Source organism: Athene cunicularia (genome assembly GCF_003259725.1).
Source record: "Athene cunicularia isolate RWA chromosome 24 unlocalized genomic scaffold, athCun1 chr24_part1, whole genome shotgun sequence".
Classification (NCBI taxonomy): Eukaryota; Metazoa; Chordata; class Aves; order Strigiformes; family Strigidae; genus Athene; species Athene cunicularia.
Window position 1 is genome coordinate 6737177 of NW_020799132.1, and position 14809 is coordinate 6751985.

Sequence of the window (14809 nt, forward strand, 5' to 3'; positions counted from 1 at the left end):
GCACCATGCGGCCCCGCGATCGATGCACGGGGAGGGCGTCGATTCCCCTCCTCCAGGGGCCTGCTTCCCTTTTGCTATTAAATACACTTTGTCCTTAATAAAACGGAGCAATCAATCTCCTCCATGCAGCAGGCGAGGAAATAGCCGGGCTAATTTGACAGGGATGGGCTGGGAAGTGTTGTTAGACACCGTGTTTGAACTGCGCTTATTATCGGATTCCTCTCCCGTTGCTATCAGCAGAATGCACAATCTCCAGCTCCTCTTTATTTATTTTGATTGTTGCTGCCGTGAGCGTTCAAACCTCAAAAAGGAGCCGGCGGAGCGGGGACCAGCCCTGTCACACTCGCTCCTGCGGCAGCTCCCGCGTGTCCCGGGAGCAGGACTGGGGTCGGGGCCAGAGGGGACGCGCAGCCACCGTGTCCTGGCCAGGGTCTCACGCTTGGGAATCGCCCGGGATGAGCCCGGGAGAAGGTGGCTCTGGCTCGGGCAGTGCCCTTGCTGTCCCCTCCCCAGGCAGGTGCTTTACTCTCAGCGTTGGCAGGCGTTTGTCTCGGGGCTTGTGTCCCCCCCACACCCAGCCGCTGCTTTCCTGGGTTTCTTCTCCCCTCCCTGTCAGCTGTTTAATTTATCCCGCCGACTGATGAATCAAAACGGGTGACTTCAAACAACGCACTTCAATAAGGCGCAGGTACAAAGTCGAGGCGATTAATCCCGAGCGAGCGTGCAGAAGTCTCGGAGCCTGAACCGCCGCCTGGTCCCTGCTATCTGCCGTAATTGCATCCCAGGACAGGTTGCGTGCTGACTTGAATAGCACATAACCTTATTATGCATGTGCTTCTGCATTTCCCGGAGACCTCGCTGCCTTTGAAAAGGTTTGGATGAATAGGTAGACGAAGCGCCACAGCCAATTAAGCATTATATGGGGCTTTTTGTTTTGTTTCATTTTTGGATTTTTGTTTGTTTAGTGAAATGTCAGGCCAATTAAAGTGAGATCAGCGCCGGCTTTCCTTGAAAGTCAGGCCACCGCGGACGGAGGTAAATGAAAGTTAATCAGAGCCCCAACAAAGCTGCTGGCGGGCAGCAGGGGAGAGGGGAGCGGCCGTGGCAGCCAGCCCGCATCCGCGCATCCCCTGCCCCGATGCCGCAGCCGCAGGCTCTGGGGCCGAGCCTCAGACAAGGGTGCGCGGACCCGCCGGTGCTGGGTGGAGCTGGGAGCCCAGGGACGAGTGTGGTGGCGGGGGGAGCCACTCTTGCGCCTGTATGAGAGGGCAGCTTATTTCTGCCGAGGGGACAATTGGCAGCCTGCTAATTTAATTATGGAGACTGCAGAAAGAGGATCTCATCTACCAGGTGCTGAGCCTTGTTAAGCTAATTGTCTCCCTCTCTCCGCTTTCTTCCCCCTCCCACATTGCCAGAGATGCTGCAGTTGCCTAATTAAGTTATCAGAAAGATAATGGCTGGTTCTGAATCCAGTGCCTTTAAGAAAAGCATCCATCTAATAATTGCTTTTCTGCGAGCAAGTAAATGCTGAGGCGGAATTTCGGCTGGCACGTGCCGGGGGGCGGCCGGGGCTTTCCCAGCCAGGGCCCGCTCTGCGCGGGGCCGGTGGTTCTCTGTCTTGCTCTACGCACGGTGGCCTCGCCCGGTGGGAGACGCCTTCCCACCCTCCTCTGCTCGGTGGCACCTTCTGCTGTCCCCATGTTCCTGGTGGAAAAAAAAAAAAACAGCCTTAGCTTCTGGGCAGCGTCTGCCCCCAGCCCCGCCACGGCCCGTCCCTGCGGAGGAAGGCTTTGCCCGGACGGGCTCTCAGCACACTCTGCCTCTCCTCCCCTCGACAGTCCCTCCGCTGATCCAGCCCTTCGAGTTCCCGCCAGCCTCCATCGGGCAGCTCCTCTACATCCCCTGTGTGGTCTCCTCCGGGGACATGCCCATCCACATCACCTGGAGGAAGGACGGCCACGTAATCCTCTCCGGCTCTGGAGTCACCATTGAGAGCAAGGAGTTCATGAGCTCCCTGCAGATCTCCAGCGTCTCCCTCAAGCACAACGGCAACTACACCTGCATCGCCAGCAACGACGCCGCCACGGTCAGCCGGGAGCGGCAGCTCATCGTGCGGGGTGAGCGCCGCGGGGCCGGCCTGGCCCCGGCCCGATGCTGCTGTGCCGGGCTCGGGAGGGCTGTCGCGGTGGGGAGCAGAGAGACGTTCCGAGGCTGGAGGGGGTGAGGCTGCTCCCCGGCCGCAGGAGGGGCGCGGAGGCAGGCGGGAGGGTGAGGAGCAGGGCTGAGCCAGGGCACGCGTGTGCCTGCAGGCTCGGAGGGGTTGCAAGGCGGGGACAGGGTTTTTGCTATGGTGACTGTCTTTTCTCTCAAATTACTTAGTGCCTCCTCGTTTTGTGGTCCAACCCAACAACCAAGATGGCATTTACGGTAAAGCCGGGGTGCTGAATTGCTCCGTTGACGGGTACCCCCCTCCGAAAGTCATGTGGAAACACGCAAAAGGTGTGAGACACGGCAGCACGTGGGACGGCAGTGCGGGCGGGGGAGAGTCCCTTTTGGGCACGGCCACCCCGGCCTCGGCTGAGCTCCGTGGCTCTGTGTCCCCTCCTAGGAAGCGGCAACCCCCAGCAGTACCACCCCATCCCCCTCACGGGCCGCATCCAGATCCTGCCCAACAGCTCCCTGCTCATCCGCCACGTGCTGGAGGAGGACATCGGCTACTACCTCTGCCAGGCCAGCAACGGGGTGGGCACAGACATCAGCAAGTCCATGTTCCTCACCGTGAAGAGTAAGTATCTGGGGCTGTGCCGTGATGGTGAGGGGCTGGGGACCCCCTCCCGGCAGGGTGAGTGCTGTCACCAGAGCCTGGGCCGTGCCGAGGGTTCCCGCCGTGCCGGGCTGGCTCTGCCCTCAGCACCATGCGGCCCCGCGATCGATGCACGGGGAGGGCGTCGATTCCCCTCCTCCAGGGGCCTGCTTCCCTTTTGCTATTAAATACACTTTGTCCTTAATAAAACGGAGCAATCAATCTCCTCCATGCAGCAGGCGAGGAAATAGCCGGGCTAATTTGACAGGGATGGGCTGGGAAGTGTTGTTAGACACCGTGTTTGAACTGCGCTTATTATCGGATTCCTCTCCCGTTGCTATCAGCAGAATGCACAATCTCCAGCTCCTCTTTATTTATTTTGATTGTTGCTGCCGTGAGCGTTCAAACCTCAAAAAGGAGCCGGCGGAGCGGGGACCAGCCCTGTCACACTCGCTCCTGCGGCAGCTCCCGCGTGTCCCGGGAGCAGGACTGGGGTCGGGGCCAGAGGGGACGCGCAGCCACCGTGTCCTGGCCAGGGTCTCACGCTTGGGAATCGCCCGGGATGAGCCCGGGAGAAGGTGGCTCTGGCTCGGGCAGTGCCCTTGCTGTCCCCTCCCCAGGCAGGTGCTTTACTCTCAGCGTTGGCAGGCGTTTGTCTCGGGGCTTGTGTCCCCCCCACACCCAGCCGCTGCTTTCCTGGGTTTCTTCTCCCCTCCCTGTCAGCTGTTTAATTTATCCCGCCGACTGATGAATCAAAACGGGTGACTTCAAACAACGCACTTCAATAAGGCGCAGGTACAAAGTCGAGGCGATTAATCCCGAGCGAGCGTGCAGAAGTCTCGGAGCCTGAACCGCCGCCTGGTCCCTGCTATCTGCCGTAATTGCATCCCAGGACAGGTTGCGTGCTGACTTGAATAGCACATAACCTTATTATGCATGTGCTTCTGCATTTCCCGGAGACCTCGCTGCCTTTGAAAAGGTTTGGATGAATAGGTAGACGAAGCGCCACAGCCAATTAAGCATTATATGGGGCTTTTTGTTTTGTTTCATTTTTGGATTTTTGTTTGTTTAGTGAAATGTCAGGCCAATTAAAGTGAGATCAGCGCCGGCTTTCCTTGAAAGTCAGGCCACCGCGGACGGAGGTAAATGAAAGTTAATCAGAGCCCCAACAAAGCTGCTGGCGGGCAGCAGGGGAGAGGGGAGCGGCCGTGGCAGCCAGCCCGCATCCGCGCATCCCCTGCCCCCCCACAGTCCCGGCCATGATCACCTCCCACCCCAACACCACCATCGCCATCAAGGGCCAGACCAAGGAGCTGAACTGCACCGCCCGGGGCGAGCGGCCCATCATCATCCGCTGGGAGAAGGGCGACACCGTCATCGACCCCGACCGCAACATGCGCTACGCCATCACCACCAAGGACAACGGCGACGAGGTCATCTCCACCCTCAAGGTGAGGGCCGGGGTCTCGCGGCCGCCTGCGCTGCCGGTGTCTTGCTCGGGTGATGGAGGGGGCCCGGGGAGGCGGGCAGTGGTCCCCAGCGGGTGTCGCGGTGGCCGGGCTCCCAGGGTGGCCCAGCCGAGTCCGGCAGGGAGGGATGTTGGGAAACCCGCTGGGGGTTTGTACTCGTGCACCTTGGCCCCCGCACGCTGCAGCACAGCCAGGCCAAGCGCCCGGCCAGCGCCTGGACTTTTACAACCAGCGTAAGAGTTAGGGCTGCCCTGGGCCCTGGGCTTCCAATTTTAATCACACCAGTTAAAAACCAGCCACCGTCTTCTTCCCGTGACAAGCCCCTGGATTTTGCGCTAAGTCTCAGCTGCCTGTACCACGGGCTCTGGCTGCGAAGGCGTTTTGCAGCACCAGGGGCGTCTCAAAAACTGATTTGCAGTGCAGATGTGAGCCAGGGGACGGGGGGTTTGGAGGGCGACCTGCCTCCATGGGCTCCGTGCCCGCAGGGGCTGGTGGTAGGAGCAGGCTGTGGTGCCGGGGGAAGGCGGGGGCACGGTGCCGGGTGTAGCTCGGTCTGAATTGGCTCCTCTTCTCCCCCTGAAATGTTTGTAGCTGAAACCAGCCGACCGCGGGGACTCGGTCTTCTTCTCCTGTCACGCCATCAACTCCTACGGCGAGGACAGAGGCCTGATCCAGCTCACTGTCCAAGGTACCCCTCCTCTGCACAGAGCCTCGCTGCAGGGGTCCCCCTGCTCCCAGGGGCCTTCTCTGTCTGTCACCCCTAACCCTGCCCTGTGTCCCCCAGAGCCCCCTGACCCACCAGAGCTGGAGATCCGTGAGGTGAAAGCCCGGAGTATGAATTTGCGATGGACGCAGCGGTTTGACGGCAACAGCATCATCACCGGCTTCGATATCGAGTACAAGAACAAGTCGGGTAGGTGCTGGCCGGTCTCCCCTCCCCGTGTGCCACCGCGGCCCCGATGAGCGGCGGGGCTGGGGGCTGCATCCGAGTTCCTTTGATGAAGGAAGGAGAGAGCAACACTAATGAAATATGTTAATTTCTGCTGGATGGGAGCATTTGAAAGGGAATATTAAAAGAGACAATATTTGCGAAAAGCCAAGGCCAGACTGCACGAGAGCCAGGAGGGGGGAAGCGGCACCTCTCCCTGGGGCTGGGGCGAAAGCCGGAGGTGCCTGGGGACCCCGGGATGGGATTCAGGCGCTGACCCCCCTGTCTCGCTCCACTGCTCTTCCAGATTCCTGGGATTTTAAGCAGTCTACGCGCAACATCTCCCCGACCATCAACCAGGCGAACATCGTGGACCTCCACCCGGCCTCGGTGTACAGCATCCGCATGTACTCCTTCAACAAGATCGGGCGCAGCGAGCCGAGCAAGGAGCTCACCATCAGCACGGAGGAAGCAGGTACCGCTCGTGGCCCAGGCGGGCAGGGGCGGCCGCGGGCAGCGCGGGGGCTGTGGCCTTGAGCCAGCGTTTTCCTGATGAGGAGGTTCTTTCCGTGACGCTTCTCAACAACCCCTCCTGGGTCTGTTTCCGCGCAGCTCCCGACGGGCCTCCGATGGACGTCACCTTGCAGCCGATGACATCCCAGAGCATCCAGGTCACCTGGAAGGTGAGTGGGGCCGGGGCCACGCGGGGCCTTTTCCCGGCCACGGGGGCTCATGCAGCGCCCAACACCCTCCTGAGCCTCCGTGGCAGCAGTTTGTCCTGGGACCTGGCGTTCCGTCAGCGGTACGAGGGCCAGGGAGAACTTCCCGGGCAAAATGAAACCCCAAAGGCGAGACCTGCAGCTCGGCTGCATCGCACGGGGTCCTTATTAATAACGTTTTATAACAAGCTCATTATCTCATAGGATGTCTGTGGGGGGCCATGCGAGAGAGAGGATAAATATGTAAAAACTGAGCCGCTGGGTTGCAAAGCGTTTGAGCAAAGATCAATAAAACGTAGAATCGGATTTATTTTTCCAAAGGTGCATAACGCAACGTAAAATTGATTATAAAGTTAGGACTTTGGAATGAACTGGTAAGTCAATAAATTTAGGGTCCCAGCGTCTCCCCCCCTCCCCTTAAGTGCTGAAAAACAAATTAATGGAAAATAAGATTCACTTGAAAGATAAGTCACTTCGTTTTAAGAGTATTTCAGTAAGATGGATCGCCCTGGCTTTGTAACATGAATTTGCAATCAACCCTATTGATTTCTTAATGCTTCAGAGAAATATTGTTAAGATTGATCTCAACCTGGCCACACGCGTGTTTAAGGCTGCCAGGCCTGGGGTTTTCCCTCCTCCGATTGAGCTGCTCCGGTCAGGGGATGGCGGCGGCCAGGCCTGTCCCTCCCCGGTGGCCTTCGGGGACCCGCTGGCCCGTTTTTGTCACCGTTCTGCCACTCAGTGCGTGCGCCAAGTGCTGCTGTGGGCGGAGAAAACGTAAAAGCTTTGAGAAAAGACGCTGGGGAGAGGGAGCCCTGCCAGCCCCCCGGCCCCGGGACCTGCCTGCTGGGTGTGACACCCCCCCATTCCTCAGGCCCCGAAGAAGGAGCTGCAGAACGGGGTGATCCGTGGCTACCAGATCGGGTACCGGGAGAACAGCCCGGGCAGCAACGGGCAGTACAGCATCGTGGAGATGAAGGCCACGGGGGACAGCGAGGTCTACACGCTGGACAACCTGAAGAAGTTCGCCCAGTACGGGGTGGTGGTGCAGGCGTTCAACCGCGCGGGGACGGGGCCCTCGTCCAGCGAGATCAACGCCACCACGCTGGAGGACGGTAAGGCTGGTCCCGCCCCGGCCCCGCGTTTCTGCCGCCGTTGGAAGGACGTGGAGGTGGGTTTGGACATTGCCGAAGCGTCAGGGAGGTTCCGTCCGGGAGAGATCGCTGGTGGCCTCTGTCGTTTTAAGAACAATGAGACAAAAGTTTTGCAGCGCGTTTGCGCAGCAGTTTTTCATACTTAATTAAGGCTCTCGTTAGCCTGTCAAACCATGATCATTTCCTGGCTGCATTAGCACTCCTCCTGGGGTATTCAAGGGCCCCTGTTTTAGCAATAGTATCTTTTCCATAATTACATTACCTTCATTTAGTTCAAACGAACTATCTGTATTAGTTTATTATACTCTGTCCCTAATTACATGGTGCTTATATTTTTGCACCTAAGTAATATGAAACAATAATCATTTTCTGAGAGGATCATTATGGTGATGTATTATCATTTAAATGCTCATAAAAATTAGAGTTACCTCTTACGGGGCAATGGGATCTAATTACCTCGCATCCAGCCGGCTCTCCCGCTCTCCCCTTGCTGCATGTCCCGGCAGCCGCCCTGGCCCCCCGAGCACGGGGACTGCACCCCTCTCCGTGGTTCAGGAGGAGAAGGACTCCCCGTCAGGCAGAGGGCTGCGTTTGCCCGGCCCGGGTGCCCTGTGTGCCGGCCAGGACCGGCTCCGGGGGCTCGGGGGGCCGGGGCAGAGCGGGCAGTGGCACGGTGGGGTCCCACGCGGGGGCAGTCGGGGCGGCCGACCTGCGGACACGGCTCCTTCAGCCTGGCCTCTGCCGGGCACCTGTCGCCTCTCCATCCTCCCGCTGATCGTCCTCCCTCATCCGTCCCCTCCTCAGTTCCCAGCCAGCCCCCCGAGAACGTGCGGGCCATCTCCATCACGTCGGACGTGGCCGTGATCTCGTGGTCGGAGCCCCCACGCAGCACCCTCAACGGGGTGCTCAAGGGCTACCGGGTCATCTTCTGGTCCCTCTACATGGACGGAGGTGAGCACTGGTGGAGAGGCGGGGACGCGGGCGGGTGGCGGCGGGGACTGACGGGCCCCGTTTCCCGGCAGAGTGGGGCGAGATGCAGAACATCACGACCACGCGGGAGCGCGTGGAGCTGCGGGGCATGGAGAAGTTCACCAACTACAGCGTGCAGGTGCTGGCCTACACCCAGGCCGGCGACGGCGTCCGCAGCAGCGTGCTCTACATCCAGACCAAGGAGGACAGTAAGCGGCGCTGCCCGGGGAGTGGGGGTGTGGGCGTGCTCTCCTCTTAGCCCGGCTGATAAACCACGTGCTGATTCCAAGGGAGAAGATAGAGCGTTGAGCAGGAGCTGCTAGCGATGACTGAAGGCAGGCAGGTGCCCCTGGAGCAGGCGGGGCCTGGGCAGGGCTTCTCCTTCCTTTTCCTTTCCTCCCTGCTCGGTTTCCCAAACCCATGGCAGGTCCCGTGCCCGGCAGCCGGCCGTGTGCCCGGAGCTGCACCAGGCCGGGGGGGGCTGAAGGTTCCTGGTGCGTCCCTGCGGGGTCCTTGGCCACCACTGCTGTGTGGGAGTGGAGCCCAAACCAGCCCCCACCAGCCCCAGCCCCCTCGGGCCTCGCTCCATCACTCGCGCCGCGGCCGGCTGGTGCCGGGGGACGTGCCACAGCGCGTTGTGCTGCTGCGCTGGCGAGGGCAGGGCTGGAGCGGCTGCGGGGGCACAGAGGAAGCCCCCCGTGTACAGCCATGGGCAGGACATCTCCCTCTCTCTTTTTTTCTTTTCCTTAAGTGCAGATAGTTAAATATTTACACCCCTGCCTGCCCTACTTTAACGCCATTAACTCGGTAGCTGCGCGTTTCCCGGCCCATGGGCCGGCGCTGCCTGTCCTAGGAAGCACCAGATGCCGGGGAGGCTCAGCTGGGCAGGGTAAGGCTGAGCCACCCGGCAGATTAAGGAGACGCCATTAAAAGCCAATCACGGTTCTAAACCCGAGCCTGGGCTGCGATTAACCCTCCTGGCTCTGGCTCGGCCACGACACCGTGGAGAGGTGTCCCGCGGGCAGTGAGTGGGGTGACGGTGGCCTGCAGACCCGTCCCCGCTGGCACCCGCCCGATGCTGGCGTGGAAACACCATCACAGCTCCCCTGCAGCGTGCGGCCGGAGTGCCAGCCCTGCAGCAGAGCGCTGCCGCCTCGCCGGGCTGGGCAGAGCCCTCCCGCGCCAGCTCTGCCACGCTCGCCCTCCTGCAGTTCCAGGTCCCCCGGCCGGCATCAAGGCCGTCCCATCTTCCGCCAGCAGCGTGGTGGTGTCCTGGCTGCCGCCGGCCAAGCCCAACGGCATCATCCGGAAATACACCATCTTCTGCTCCAGCCCCGGGTCGGGGCAGCCGGTACGGAACGGAACGGAACAGGGCCGGCCGCGGCCGGGCTGTGCCGCGGGAGTGCGGAACGGGAGGGAGGGCTGATGCGGGGCGGCGGCAGAGCCCTCGGGCCGGGTCCGTGTGCCCGTGGACGCTCTGCACCGAGGCAGCGTCCCACCGTCCGTCTGTCCCCTTCCCCCAGCATCTACCCTGTCAGTGCTCGCTCCAGAGGGGAAACGTGCCAGCAGCTGACCAAAAAGAAAACAGAAATCAAACCTGGCCCCATCCCTCCTTCGTGAGGAAGAGGTTGATGGGAGGTCTGCAGACTAGTGCTTATCAAAAGCTCCTTCTCAAACTCATTTCACTATCTGAGCCTCTGGTTTCCAGGGCAACATAATCTTTTCATCAAAGCAACTGGTAAAACCGCTGGGATCCGATATTGTTTTCTTGGCATCTTGTCAAAACTGTCATTTGGGTAAAAAAAAAAAAAATTAAGTATGCTATACAATATTCATATAGGTGTCTGCTTGTGGGGCACATTTACACCCGCGGGCCCCGCAAGGACGCACGTTTGACAGCGGTGAACACGCGGGTACCCACACGTGTGACCCCCGCCCCATGACGGCCGAGCATCAGCCCCTCCCCAGCACCGCTGCGGTGGGGCAGGATGGCCAGGGGCCGTGCAGGGTGGCCCTCCCCACGCGGCCTTCGGCCTCAGCGCGACGCAGAGCATCCTTGCTGCGGGCCAGGCCTCCCTCTCTGGAGGGTCGGGACGGTGGCTGCGAGCCACGTGGGACGTGAGCCTGCACGAGCTATTGGGGACCCCGGGCCGCTCGCTGCGGCCGCAGAGGGGTTTGGGCAGCCCGGCCGTGGCTTGTGTCGGCGTCCGGCTCCCGCTGCGGCTCGGCGGGCGGCCGGGGAAACGTCCTTTCCCGGGAACAAATCCTGCCGTCGCAGCCATCTGTTCCTCGGCCCGGGCTCCCTGGAGAAATGACGACACCAGCCGGTTTACGCTGGCATTGAGACACGCGGAGCGGAGCCCAGCGGCTGCCCGGGAGCAAACCCCGGCACCCCGAGGTGGCGGCTGCCGAGCGGTTGGGGACCCTCGGGGGGTCACTGGGGTGGGGGGTGCCCGGCTGCAGACAGCTGGCCCAGAGGTGGCTTTTCCTTGCTCTGGCCACTGCTTGGGCTGGTGGCCGTGACCTCGCTGCTGGGGTACCCCGAGGTGAGGGTGGGCCGTGGGGGTCTCACGGAGGCTGCACCTCCTCTCACCTCCCTCCCCGCAGGCCCCCAGCGAGTACGAGACGAGCCCCGACCAGCTCTTCTACCGCATCGCCCACCTGAACCGCGGGCAGCAGTACATGCTGTGGGTGGCCGCCGTCACCTCCGCCGGCCGTGGCAACATCAGCGAGAAAGTCACCATCGAGCCCGCTGGGAAAGGTACCAGGGGGGCCATCGGCTCGGGGGGGCCGTGCAGCCGGCCTGCCCACCAGGCTGACCTCCTGCTTGCCCTCAAGCCCCTGCCAAGATCATCTCCTTCGGAGGCACCGTCACCACGCCCTGGATGAAGGACGTGAGGCTGCCCTGCAACTCCGTCGGGGAGCCGGTCCCCGCCATCAAGTGGACCAAGGACAGGTACTGCGGGGCTGGCGGCGGGGCCACAGCCCGGGACGGGGCCAGGGCCGGCCGACTCGCCTGTGCCACCATGTCTTCTCCCGCTTCTTCTCTTCATCTTCTTCCTTCTCCTTCTTTCTCTATTTCCTCCTCCTCCTCTCCCATCCCGGCAGCGAGGACTCTGCCATCCCCGTGACGGCGGACGGCCATCGCCTGATCCAGGCCAACGGCACGCTGGTGCTGCGCTCGGTGAAGGCGGAGGACTCCGGCTACTACACCTGCACCGCCACCAACACCTGGGGCTTCGACACCATCATCATCAACCTGCTGGTGCAAGGTGAGGGGCGCTGGCGGACGGCGAGACGTCTGCAGGGGTGACACGCCGCAGGGTCGCTCCTGGGCGGGGGCCTCTCGCTGGCCCAGGGTACCAGGAAGGTGCTCACGGGCTCCTCCCCCCTCCCCAGTGCCCCCGGACCAGCCCCGCCTGACCGTCTCCAAGACCTCAGCATCGTCCATCACACTGGCCTGGATTCCTGGGGACAACGGGGGCAGCTCCATCCGAGGTACGGCTGCTGGCCCCCAGCCCCTGTCCCGAGCTGCGGGTGCCTCTGGTGCCGGCGCTGGGGGACGAGGCTCGAGTGTGGGTTTTCAGGAGCATCCCACAGACTGCACACCCGCTTTGGTCTCTGTGCCTCAGTTTCCCCCTCTCTGAAACGCCCCAGAAGTGCCCCAGAGTAAGGCTGATGCTTCTGAGCTTGCAGGAGGGCCACCAGCCCTAAGGGAGGTGTTTTAGGTGACCGAAGTAGCTACCGAAGGGCACGTCACTCCTTGCTCAGGTGCTGCCGGCCAGGGCCAGCCCGTGGCTTCGTGTCTCCCGGAACTGGTATGGCTCTGAACCCAACGGGGTAGGATTTGTCCCCCAGCGTCTCCCCTCCCTGGCAGGCCGGGGGCTTCAGAGGGGCTCCAGGAGTGTCCCCACTTTCCAGAGCCTCCTTCCTGCTCTGATTCATCTCATGAATTATACGGTGAAACAGCTGCACGCAGAGGGGGGAGCAGGGAGCGAGGAAGGAGACCTCGCTTACAATTAATTAAAAGCATGAAAGTAATTACAAGCAAATCTCCCCAGCCAGCAGCCTTTCACTCCAGCGGACTCTGTTGATAAATTTGGTTATAATTGGATTAGAAATATTAGAAACATGCTGCATGTACAAAATAAATAAATAACCAGTGTCAGGCACCAGGGTGCCAGGCACCATGGGCAGTGCAGGGGTGCCAGGGCGGGCTTTGGCACGGCCGACGGACCGTGTGCCCGTGGGCAGAGCCCCGCCGCCCCGCGAAGGTCCCGGTACCCCCGTCCTTGGGCCCTGAGCCTCCCTTCCCGCGGCACCACTCTGCCGGAGCCGGGCGCCTGCAGAGCCAACACGGGGCACAGGCCTTCGCGCGGCTCCTTCAGCCTGGCCTCTGCCGGGCACCTGTCGCCTCTCCATCCTCCCGCTGATCGTCCTCCCTCATCCGTCCCCTCCTCAGTTCCCAGCCAGCCCCCCGAGAACGTGCGGGCCATCTCCATCACGTCGGACGTGGCCGTGATCTCGTGGTCGGAGCCCCCACGCAGCACCCTCAACGGGGTGCTCAAGGGCTACCGGGTCATCTTCTGGTCCCTCTACATGGACGGAGGTGAGCACTGGTGGAGAGGCGGGGACGCGGGCGGGTGGCGGCGGGGACTGACGGGCCCCGTTTCCCGGCAGAGTGGGGCGAGATGCAGAACATCACGACCACGCGGGAGCGCGTGGAGCTGCGGGGCATGGAGAAGTTCACCAACTACAGCGTGCAGGTGCTGGCCTACACCCAGGCCGGCGACGGCGTCCGCAGCAGCGTGCTCTACATCCAGACCAAGGAGGACAGTAAGCGGCGCTGCCCGGGGAGTGGGGGTGTGGGCGTGCTCTCCTCTTAGCCCGGCTGATAAACCACGTGCTGATTCCAAGGGAGAAGATAGAGCGTTGAGCAGGAGCTGCTAGCGATGACTGAAGGCAGGCAGGTGCCCCTGGAGCAGGCGGGGCCTGGGCAGGGCTTCTCCTTCCTTTTCCTTTCCTCCCTGCTCGGTTTCCCAAACCCATGGCAGGTCCCGTGCCCGGCAGCCGGCCGTGTGCCCGGAGCTGCACCAGGCCGGGGGGGGCTGAAGGTTCCTGGTGCGTCCCTGCGGGGTCCTTGGCCACCACTGCTGTGTGGGAGTGGAGCCCAAACCAGCCCCCACCAGCCCCAGCCCCCTCGGGCCTCGCTCCATCACTCGCGCCGCGGCCGGCTGGTGCCGGGGGACGTGCCACAGCGCGTTGTGCTGCTGCGCTGGCGAGGGCAGGGCTGGAGCGGCTGCGGGGGCACAGAGGAAGCCCCCCGTGTACAGCCATGGGCAGGACATCTCCCTCTCTCTTTTTTTCTTTTCCTTAAGTGCAGATAGTTAAATATTTACACCCCTGCCTGCCCTACTTTAACGCCATTAACTCGGTAGCTGCGCGTTTCCCGGCCCATGGGCCGGCGCTGCCTGTCCTAGGAAGCACCAGATGCCGGGGAGGCTCAGCTGGGCAGGGTAAGGCTGAGCCACCCGGCAGATTAAGGAGACGCCATTAAAAGCCAATCACGGTTCTAAACCCGAGCCTGGGCTGCGATTAACCCTCCTGGCTCTGGCTCGGCCACGACACCGTGGAGAGGTGTCCCGCGGGCAGTGAGTGGGGTGACGGTGGCCTGCAGACCCGTCCCCGCTGGCACCCGCCCGATGCTGGCGTGGAAACACCATCACAGCTCCCCTGCAGCGTGCGGCCGGAGTGCCAGCCCTGCAGCAGAGCGCTGCCGCCTCGCCGGGCTGGGCAGAGCCCTCCCGCGCCAGCTCTGCCACGCTCGCCCTCCTGCAGTTCCAGGTCCCCCGGCCGGCATCAAGGCCGTCCCATCTTCCGCCAGCAGCGTGGTGGTGTCCTGGCTGCCGCCGGCCAAGCCCAACGGCATCATCCGGAAATACACCATCTTCTGCTCCAGCCCCGGGTCGGGGCAGCCGGTACGGAACGGAACGGAACAGGGCCGGCCGCGGCCGGGCTGTGCCGCGGGAGTGCGGAACGGGAGGGAGGGCTGATGCGGGGCGGCGGCAGAGCCCTCGGGCCGGGTCCGTGTGCCCGTGGACGCTCTGCACCGAGGCAGCGTCCCACCGTCCGTCTGTCCCCTTCCCCCAGCATCTACCCTGTCAGTGCTCGCTCCAGAGGGGAAACGTGCCAGCAGCTGACCAAAAAGAAAACAGAAATCAAACCTGGCCCCATCCCTCCTTCGTGAGGAAGAGGTTGATGGGAGGTCTGCAGACTAGTGCTTATCAAAAGCTCCTTCTCAAACTCATTTCACTATCTGAGCCTCTGGTTTCCAGGGCAACATAATCTTTTCATCAAAGCAACTGGTAAAACCGCTGGGATCCGATATTGTTTTCTTGGCATCTTGTCAAAACTGTCATTTGGGTAAAAAAAAAAAAAATTAAGTATGCTATACAATATTCATATAGGTGTCTGCTTGTGGGGCACATTTACACCCGCGGGCCCCGCAAGGACGCACGTTTGACAGCGGTGAACACGCGGGTACCCACACGTGTGACCCCCGCCCCATGACGGCCGAGCATCAGCCCCTCCCCAGCACCGCTGCGGTGGGGCAGGATGGCCAGGGGCCGTGCAGGGTGGCCCTCCCCACGCGGCCTTCGGCCTCAGCGCGACGCAGAGCATCCTTGCTGCGGGCCAGGCCTCCCTCTCTGGAGGGTCGGGACGGTGGCTGCGAGCCACGTGGGACGTGAGCCTGCACGAGCTATTGG

At 61.9% G+C, this 14809-nt stretch overlaps 1 protein-coding gene across 1 annotated transcript in view; it reads left to right on the forward strand.

Annotated features, from left to right (window-relative positions):
* Positions 1-14809, forward strand: part of DSCAML1 (DS cell adhesion molecule like 1) — a 102136-nt gene that overhangs the window by 81613 nt on the left and 5714 nt on the right. Inside the window, exons 8-27 of the mRNA XM_026863602.1 lie at positions 1174-1350; positions 1839-2117; positions 2380-2499; positions 2609-2785; positions 4055-4254; positions 4864-4960; positions 5057-5185; positions 5508-5675; positions 5813-5883; positions 6794-7034; positions 7878-8024; positions 8096-8251; positions 9254-9393; positions 10650-10803; positions 10881-10998; positions 11151-11314; positions 11442-11673; positions 12512-12651; positions 12723-12878; positions 13881-14060. Of these exons, the coding sequence (XP_026719403.1) occupies positions 1174-1350; positions 1839-2117; positions 2380-2499; positions 2609-2785; positions 4055-4254; positions 4864-4960; positions 5057-5185; positions 5508-5675; positions 5813-5883; positions 6794-7034; positions 7878-8024; positions 8096-8251; positions 9254-9393; positions 10650-10803; positions 10881-10998; positions 11151-11314; positions 11442-11673; positions 12512-12651; positions 12723-12878; positions 13881-14060 (3246 nt within the window). The remainder of the gene's footprint in view (positions 1-1173; positions 1351-1838; positions 2118-2379; positions 2500-2608; positions 2786-4054; positions 4255-4863; positions 4961-5056; positions 5186-5507; positions 5676-5812; positions 5884-6793; positions 7035-7877; positions 8025-8095; positions 8252-9253; positions 9394-10649; positions 10804-10880; positions 10999-11150; positions 11315-11441; positions 11674-12511; positions 12652-12722; positions 12879-13880; positions 14061-14809) is intronic.